Below are 9,533 nucleotides of genomic sequence, written 5' to 3' on the forward strand. Positions count from 1 at the left end.
CGGCAGTGGGGATCCAGAGTCTAATTTTCCTGAATACAGTGCACCCAGTGGCAGACCTAAGGTACAAATGGCCCGCTTCCTGATTGGCCCTCCCAAGCTAATTATGAGTAAAGAATAAGGCCATGTTCACAACTACATGTCCCGCGAACGTGCATTTGCATTTGCCGCGCTGCTCCATTGATTTCAATGGTCATATCTGCGTGGCATCTAGAAGCTATGTTGTCCACACACCATTCTGCTTCTGAATGTCCTTTTTATTTGTATTCCTTTAGTAGGACATGTGCATGCTAAAGGAATACAAATAAAAAAGGACATTCTGAAGCAGAATGGTGTGCGGACAACATATCTTCTAGATCCTTGGTTCTGAACTGGTGGGTCGTGACCCAAAAGTGGGTCGCGACCCCATGTTCATTGGGTCGCCGCATGCCTTCCACTTTTCTAGTTTCTAATTTCCTGTTCTCATAACGTCTGGAGACTGGGTGGATCTTAAAAAAAAAGAAAAAATAAATATTTTTGGGGAGGGAGTGAGTATATGTGTGTGTGAGATTGTGGATGTGTGTATCTGTCAGCGTTTTTAAGTGCCCGTTCACACTAGTACAGTGCGTTAATCGAACAGTCCTGTGCCATTTATGCACTGTACCACGTAATTGCACCTACTATGCGTTTTCGTGCGGGTGGTGAGTTGCGTTGCCATTCATCCCCACTTCCCGCCCACAGTTCAATCGCCCACACTGGAACACAGAATACTATGCATTCCGTTGCAGTGCGACATGGGTCGCGACTTAATGACCTTGGAGAAATATGGGTCATGAGGTTACACAGGTTGAGAACCATTGTTCTAGATCGTACATTGTGGCGCCATCCACCAGTTGCTCCAGCATCTGCTGGATTTTGGGGTACAGTGTGCGAAGGGAATATTACAAAGATATCTGCGTGGCAAACACAGCAAAAAGGCTCCTCCACTATTTTGCGCTTTGCGCGAGATGCATTTTTCTGCTGCTTTTGCATGCATGGAAATGCAGCAGAAAAACTCACAACTTGCTGGCCGCATTTGGGGGTGCCTTTAGAAATCTATGGCACAGCAAGTGCATCTTGACAACTTTTCACAGACACATGCCGATCACGCACATCGCCACTCGTCCTCAGAATGCGCAGGTGTTAACCAGGCCTAAGACTAACATTAGACCTTTAAATGAAACTCCAATAGCAACAGTACTTGAACCAGTTACAAATTAATAACAATCCCAGCAAGTGAGGGGATAACTTTGCCAACTCAAAGCTATACTTGCAGTAAGCAGACTTGTAATTCCACACAGCGCACAAGGGAAGGTGCAGATGAAATCAAAATCAACATGTCAGTGTGTAGCTCCAAAGGGCAGGAGTAATGAAGAATGCAGCCTGTCAGCGTGGAACTCAGGATGGAGAGCGGTGAGGTAAGTAGTAATTTTTTTTTTAAAGGATGGAGAACCTTGTGCCTCAGTAGCTGAGGCACAGGACGTACTTCAAATTCCGCGGCTATATGCCGTGGAGCCGGCTACGGGGCGGATCGGAGTGACATTGTGGGACCTGTGCACCTGCTGCTTGTCTGGCCAGCCCGGTCAGAACGGCTGGGCGAGGGGGAACTGGGCACTCCCGCCCCCCGAGAAAATGGTCTCTCCCTCCGCCGCTCTGACTGTAGCGACGTCAGAGCGGCCCCCCTGTAGCAACGCCACTGGATGACTCCCTACTAGCTCCAAATGCTAAAAATCCTAAGTCAAGCTACTGGGATAGTGTGGCATATGTTGGAAATACAGCAGCATTTGCTGATATGTACTGATTGTGTCACTGACAGCAATTTGTATTTTGAACTGTAGATGGCACTGTAGTGCAATTATATAGATTGGAAGCACTCATGGGCCGGGCCCTCCTTACCATCTTGTCTTGAATTGTATTGTGATTGTAATGTCTTCCTTATATTGTAAAGCGCTGCTCAAACTGTTGGCGCTATATAATCCTGTATAATAATAATAATATGCATGCTCTATATCTATGATACACAGGAAGTTTTCCTATCTATATGTTTCCTGCACAAAGCATTCCTCAAGACCTCAGTGCTTCATCGAAACACATAATCAACAGCACATACTTTTTATTGACTGCAGCTGAGTTTTTTCTCAGGAAAGAGATTCTGTACTTACTACAAATTATTTTGTGACATGGCCCTATAAGTGAGGGAGCAGCTCGAGGGGAGCCCCTCAAGCTACATAGCCTGGGCAACTAAAGCATTTCCATGAAAACATTGTCACCACAGAGGGACAGATACTGTATGTTCTGGACTGTGCTTGATGTACTCCCTCCCCTGGGCAGTAAGGGCTTTGCTGCCATGATTACCATTATGTGACCATCTTACTGTGAAAATTAGATACATTGAGGGGTCTATTCACAAAGCTGCCGAGGGCAGCCGAGTGAATGACCGATCAGAAGTGAAGTGAGCCGAACACCGTTCGGCTATTCACTTCAGGCTGGTACGCCTGAAATTTCTGTTCTTGTCATCACCCACACAGCTATTGTATGGCCAAAAGATGCTGTTATTGTGCTGCTGCCAGTAAACTATCCATTTTTTCCTGCAGTATCAGAATCCAGTGCTCCCCAGTCTCCCATACATTTTTGTCAAATGCCCATTGTCTGTCTCTACCAGTAACTCATTAGGGACCCGGACTGTACCTAGAAGCAGCTATCCACTTTGTCTTTACTTTTTCCAGAGAGCTACTCATTGAACCTCTAGACAGCAGCTGCTCCCTTCCTGATGTGACAAGTGACTGCCGCATCACCAAAGAGCTTGTGTACATTTTTGTTTGTTCTTTTCATCTGACATGCATTTGTGAAGTAGTTTGCAATGCTTTGGAATGAAATGTCTGAATTATGATCTTATTGAACAGCATTCATTGCTATGTTTGCCAGGTTTTTTTTTTAGGCAAAAAGCAGCAAGTCCTGTCTGCGTCATCTGAACTACATTTTCCCCTCATGCATGTGAAAAGCACCTGAAATGCAAACTGTTTTTTTTTTCTTCTGACAGCATGTTGCATCTAATTTACTTCTGAGTCTTTGTATACCTTGTCTTCCAGTGATGTCACTGACACTTCTAGGGTAAGAGCTCCTTCATTAACACAGGCTCAATGAAGGATATTGAATAAACCATTGCTCTCTATGTGCCCTGTTCACACCATACAAGTGCATTGATGTGCTTTGAGCAAGAATGCAGACCCGCTGCATTCTTATGCAACACAACGCACAAAAATGTATCAACGCACCTATTACAATATTCTAAAAAATTATGTTAGTATTCTTACCACTGATGTCGGGTACCTGCTCGCGGGAGATGCCGCGTCCCTCTGCGGGGACACGGACAGAGAGGGCGTCCACCAGCACGTCCCGGCCGCGCAGGCACAGACGGCCCGGCGGGTCACGCCCCGCGCGGCATGACGTCATCGCGTCAATAAGGCGCAGTGAAGTAATCACGCCGGCGCATGCGCAGTAGCACATCATCAGCCTATATAAAGCACCGCAGGATGCCCATTCAGTTCTGGGGGATCTTCAGCCAGCACTGGATTTTCCTGCTGTGCTCCTGTGCCTAGTCACTGGCCATTAACCTGACTTGCTCCTATTGTTACCTGTCATTTACCCAGCTCCATTACCCTGCCTTGCTCCTGTTTTATTGCTTACCTGTTTTGACCCGGCTTGTCCCTGGACCTCTCTCTCGTTTAACCCCTGGTACTCTGCTGCTCGCTCGTTACTGACCCGGTTTGTCTCTGGATATCTCTCTGGTTAACCCCATGTACTTTGCTGCCCGCCTGTTATTGACCCGGCTTGTCTCTTACGCTCCCTTCGCTTGACCCTTTAGGCACGACGGCTATTCTTCCAGGTCACCAAGTCATCCTCGTGACCTCAAGATTTGCCAACCGGCACCCGTGCACCCGTTGCCTGAACTTACTGTTCTCAACCCCAGTGGTCATCAGACGGGGTTGCAAGGGAGGTCCTCCTCGTCACTTGGGGCCCACACCACAATCCTAACAACTGATGTGGCCTGTACATAGAAAACACAATTAAAAACTCAGTGTTATGTGCAGTAAATCACAGTGCAACACAACAAATTAAGAAAGCATGTCATCACACTTTATTGCATGCCAATCTGTGCATTTTTATGTGCATTGTCCTGTGAACATGGGCTAAGTGCTAAATAGAAACGTGTCTGGAGGATCTGCTTCCAAATAGAGGGTCCTGAGGTCTGTTTTACATGGGATTTCCGATATAATAGAAAAACAGGCGGACCTGATCGGAAGCCCGATTTTAATCTATGGGCAACCTGATATAAATGGAAGGGCGTTCCTTTACATCTTGTTACCCCTGGCTCTAGCCAGGTTCAGAAAACAAACGGATCTGAGTTCCGTTTTGACTGACCTAAACCTGCTGGATTAGAGGTAATCTGATGTCAATGGAAATATGTCCAGTAAGATCCCTTTCCCCATAGACCTAACATGTGTCCGGTAATTTAAGTTTTTTCCTCCATTGTGATGGAGGAAAAAACTTGATGGACACAGATGTCACAATGGTGACATCAATTCTGAACAGCAGCTCATCCGTGCGTGGATCACCTTCTGATCGGACCGTGTGAAAGAGGCCTTAGGTACTAGCTAAGAGACACTGTATTAGAAGGTTCCTTAAAGAACAGCTAAACACAAAGGCAAAACAAATGGGTAAGAAAAATCTTAGATAACAATTACAATTCAAGCTTTCGGCACACCCGCTCCCATTTCTTACCCTGACCTTTTTCCCATCAATTTTTCCCTCACAAACCTAATATGCAGAGGCCATTCCCCCCTTACATTTGCTAGATTGTGGTTCTGGGCTCCTTCAAGTTCCGGGCCTGACACTGTTCTGAGATACAGCCAGGATATGCTACTGATTACCTTCTCAGGTAGAGGCAGCCAATCAGTATATATACAGTATATATACATATACTGCTGCTGCACCTAAAGTAACCCTAGGGTCGGAGCCAAGTGAGTCCAGACTCATTCCTAAGTGTATTCCTAAGGTCTAAGTGTAAGGAGAGTGATTTCTGCATATTAGGTTTCTGACAAAAGGTTAGAAGAAAGTTGCCATGATGGAAACATCTAGATGTCTCTAATAACCTCCTTGCTAGTTGCCTCTTCCATTGACTTTGAAGTCTAACCCTGGACAATTATGTTTTAGACCAAAATGGGCTCCAGCCAGTAAGTAAAAAAAAAAATTAGATGTGCAATACATAGCTTCAGTCTGGTGCTGAAACCCACATTTCTTTTTTTGCACATGACTTCAGACTGAAGACAAATTATGAATCCAGGGCATCATGGCCCTGTCCCCTGAGAGGGCATCACTGTGGCATGATTAATTCATAGGGTAGAGAGCGGGGTTGACTTAATCACAAAGACTGCCTAACGCTGGAGAAGAGGTGAAGAGAAAGAAGACCTAGCATGACATGTGCCAGGCCTGGAAACAGGACAAACCCACAAATGTAACTGCTCAAGTTAGAAAATGTTTACTAAATGTTATTACATTCTTAGTAAAACCCACCAATGCAGTGTTTTCATCTGCTTACTAGCATATGCTCGGTGTATACTGCATTCAAGGCATGCCTCTGGTGATAACTGTCAAAGTTGGCAGTGTGCTATGTCAGCTCTCAATTAAACTTTCAAGCCCTCAAATGGCTGATGTCATAGCTGCTCTCATGTGTCGTATCATGGCTTTTGCCGATCTAAATAGAGGCTAAGATGGTACCATCTTTGGCTGTAGAAATTATAGAGTTATAGAGTAAAGTATAGAGTAATTATAGAGTAAATTATAGAGAGTTCAGTTCTAATCTGAAAATAAAAAAGAATAAACAAATCATACATGTGGAGAGCCCTTTTGGAGGAAGGTGAGAGGGGAATTGAGGAGTGGGGGTCTAAGTCTGGAGTCAGGCTTCAAAGCTTTCCAAGTGACTGACCAGGAACAATTATACAGATCAACACTTCACCTGCTGCATGCTTATTCCGGGTCAGCGACTTAGCTTTTATTCTCTTTCATTCTATTGAACGCGCACACTCTGTGTCCAAATGTTCTTATTGTCATCTGGGCTCTCTGTGGCAGACAATTAAGATAAATGGATTGATCCACAGTGCACTGTAGATGGGGCAATTAGTTATATTATCATTTGTCTATTTATTTGAACATCCATGTGACAAATTTAGCAAACTAGTGGACTGAAAATCCTGACTGCCAACATGAACATATTTAATGAATTGCAGTTCAGTTGCAAAGTATCTGATCCTTTATAGATACATTTGGTTATCTTAGCCCCTAAACAATGTTCCCTCTAATCTTATTGATCCAGATATGGCCATGTTCAATTCTGGAAAAGAACCAACAGAGTGTGGTAATCAGCTGGGTAGTATAAAAGGGACACAGTGTCAGGGTTATTAAAGAGGACCTGCACTATGGAACTTGTGTCCAAAAAAGTGGAGTGCAAATGATCAAACACCGATAATGGCAGTACTTATTTACTATACCTTGTTCTGCACTGGGCTTTTGTGTGGGGGGATGGCAATGCCATGTCAAACTGCCCCCTGATGACTGATAAATGAAGAAGTAGCAAGAGAGGTGAAGTAAGCACAGATTAACAGAATGTATGAAGCAAAAGTCTTATCAAATCTTATCTCGTAATTCTCTTGTTTGCCTTTTTGAAAACGCCAATATAAAGCAAAAGTTATGGTGGGGGGGAACTATTCTGGGTTTAACCAATCATTTTTGGCATATACATTTCTAATTGTACATGTAACTGGGGGGCATTCCAGGGGTGTGTCCATTGTCTAAATACATTGTGCTGGAAAACATCCCTCTTTCTCATCCCGGAAAGTTGGAAGGTATGTTAGTGACAAAACTAAAATCCACTCTAAATCTCCAAGACTAGCGGTTAGTGACCGCAATATCTGATCTCACACTGCAGATATACAACTATTAGTGCAGAACAAGAGTGCTGTGGAACAGTCACATGCCAAGACATATACTGCTATTTTCAAAAGGAATTTAAGGCAAAAGGTAGATTTTTCAGACTACTGCTTAGGCAAAATTGTATCCCTTATGAATTAACTTATATTCCTTATAAGATACTGAATTTACACTTGTTTAGTGCTGATCCCCTTTGTAGAAGTAAACTCTGCTTTATTTAGCCCTGCTACCATTTACATCTTCTCTGTTCGGCATCTTAGGCCATCTTCATTGGCATAACCCCTGCACATGCACACAAGCCTTAATTCCTCCAGGCATCAAGGACATTAAAAATGAAGAGATGTTCTTTTATTTCTCACTGTTTGTCTTGAAATGTGAACAATCACTTTGGAATGAGGTTATGATGCTCTCTTTCAGGAGGTACCTAAATTGTTTATCAATGAATCACTTCACTTTGGGGTTTAAGGGCCAGGTTTTTATAGCTGTTTGTGTCACCGAGGGGCAGACTGCCTTTGCTTTTTGATACACAGACAGTGGTCATCCAAGCAGTAGATCTCTCCGATGGGGACATATAGATAAACTAAACCACTTTTTTAAAAGTGCCAGAAGGCATCAAAACTGTCATAAAAGCATCATAACCTCTGACAAGTTTTTAAAACTACCTTACTTACTTACCTCACTGTCCTAGAGACAATAGTCAATAAGATAGCATATCACTCCAATTGGGACATGTACATCAATAAAACCACTTTTTAAACAGAGTTGGAATGGCTAGAACTTCTGCCAGGGTTTATAGCTATGTAGAAGAGATTGCTCAGCAGTACAATAGAACATTTTCATGTGTAAAATGAAAACCAACATTTAAGATTTTCAGGTTTTTTTTCAACAGGACTATTCCACCAAATTAATGCCAATTGTTACACTAGAAGCTTTGTGTATGTTCACAAATATTCACCTATATGCCTATTGCTGTATGACAATAAATGTAAATTTTCCATGTTGTATTGTGTGTTTTATATTGAAAAATTGTTATTAAAAATGTTTGCAAAAAATTACAGTGGTTCCGAGACTATATTTAAAAATCTCAGTTTACCTTATACAATAATAGAATAAGCTGATTTAGGGCTCAATATTAGTGACATTCAGGCTCATAACAGATACACCCCTGGATTGCAATAGCCTCTAAGAATGCTGGACACATTTGTACATCTTGCAGCAATGCCCTTTTTTTACAATCATGGTACACAATCAGGTGTGTAGTGCATAAAAGAACATATATTGCCCAGGAAATTCGGTAACTTATTTGTTGGTAAATTCCACCAAGTGCAAACAAAAGGCATGCACTACTAATAGGAAAATTCCTTGACTTCTGCAGTCTAAAACGGGAAGCATCATGGCTCAATTAGCTTCTCATTCAGGGAGATCAGATGAGGTTGAGACTGTATTACCATACTGCATGATGTTTCCCAAACCTATTTCCATAGTCTGCAATTTACATTGCAAATCAGTTGCTCAGGAAAAATAAGTGGTCGTCTGATATGAGAGATCAAAGAGAAATACCTAAGCATAAGATTTACTAGACATGCTTATATTTTTCTATCAATCTGCATATGTTTGTTTAAACTGCTATTTGAACATTAGAAAATGGACAAATGTTAATTAGCCCTTATAGTAAAAAGAAAAATAATGCAGCTTACTGGTACAGAAAGAGACTTTAAAGCAGTGGGCACCATGGCTGTACATTACTGGATAAGAAACAGCCGTTTGATCCTCAAACAGGACCGCATTTTCCAAGCTACAATGATCCAGATATTTTATTCTGTGTAGCTTTTTTGATATTGTGAGGCTTGGAGAACCCCAATGACTTATGTATATGTGATTACAATGAAAAAAGACAGAAGTATTAAAAAATGTAATAAATATCGTTAAAACATTTACAAACTAGACACTTAGATAATCCATTTTTAAAGAAGTGAAAAGAAGTGAAATGGATTCTTTTTTCTTCTCAAATGTTTATGGAAAGAGCTTGTAATAGTAAAGGTTTGAATTTCATTTTTATAAGAATCCCTCCTGAATGATGCAGAATCTGCTAAATGGGAAAGATGGGTGGTCAAATGTTTCAGTTCAGCGGCTTTAATTAAGAAGGCAGGAGTAACCACTTTGATCAATAGATCCCTTCTGGCATTGGTTTACTTTCAATCTCCTCTAGTATGGAGAGTTCTGTACATAAGAATTAAGATAAATGAGGTAAAATACAGCCTCCTGCTCATGTTTTTAGTGTCTAATCGTACCAAGACACATTTTATCAGTAGTGAGAGTCAATTATATCAAGATTCCCAGACCCAATTATGTCTGCAGTTGGGAACAATGTAGTGGAGAGTACGCAAAAAAATAAAACCTTGGATGAGTCAAGAAACCTATTATTTGGAAGACAATGTAAATCCCACACAGATTTGCCTTGTCATTTCCAGTTTTCCACCAACTCCTGATGTAGGCTGATTTCTGAAGATTTCTGATGGTGTCCTTATTTC

At 42.1% G+C, this 9,533-nt stretch overlaps 1 protein-coding gene across 1 annotated transcript in view; it reads right to left on the minus strand.

Annotated features, from left to right (window-relative positions):
• CSPG4 (chondroitin sulfate proteoglycan 4) overlaps positions 1-3,468 on the minus strand; it is a 180,041-nt gene extending 176,573 nt beyond the window's left edge. Inside the window, exon 1 of the mRNA XM_018554634.1 lies at positions 3,330-3,468. Within this exon, the coding sequence (XP_018410136.1) occupies positions 3,330-3,468 (139 nt within the window). The remainder of the gene's footprint in view (positions 1-3,329) is intronic.
• Between the last annotated feature and the right edge of the window lie 6,065 nt (positions 3,469-9,533).

Source organism: Nanorana parkeri, unplaced genomic scaffold (genome assembly GCF_000935625.1).
Source record: "Nanorana parkeri isolate BGI_ZX_2015 unplaced genomic scaffold, ASM93562v1 scaffold167, whole genome shotgun sequence".
Taxonomy (NCBI): domain Eukaryota; kingdom Metazoa; phylum Chordata; class Amphibia; order Anura; family Dicroglossidae; genus Nanorana; species Nanorana parkeri.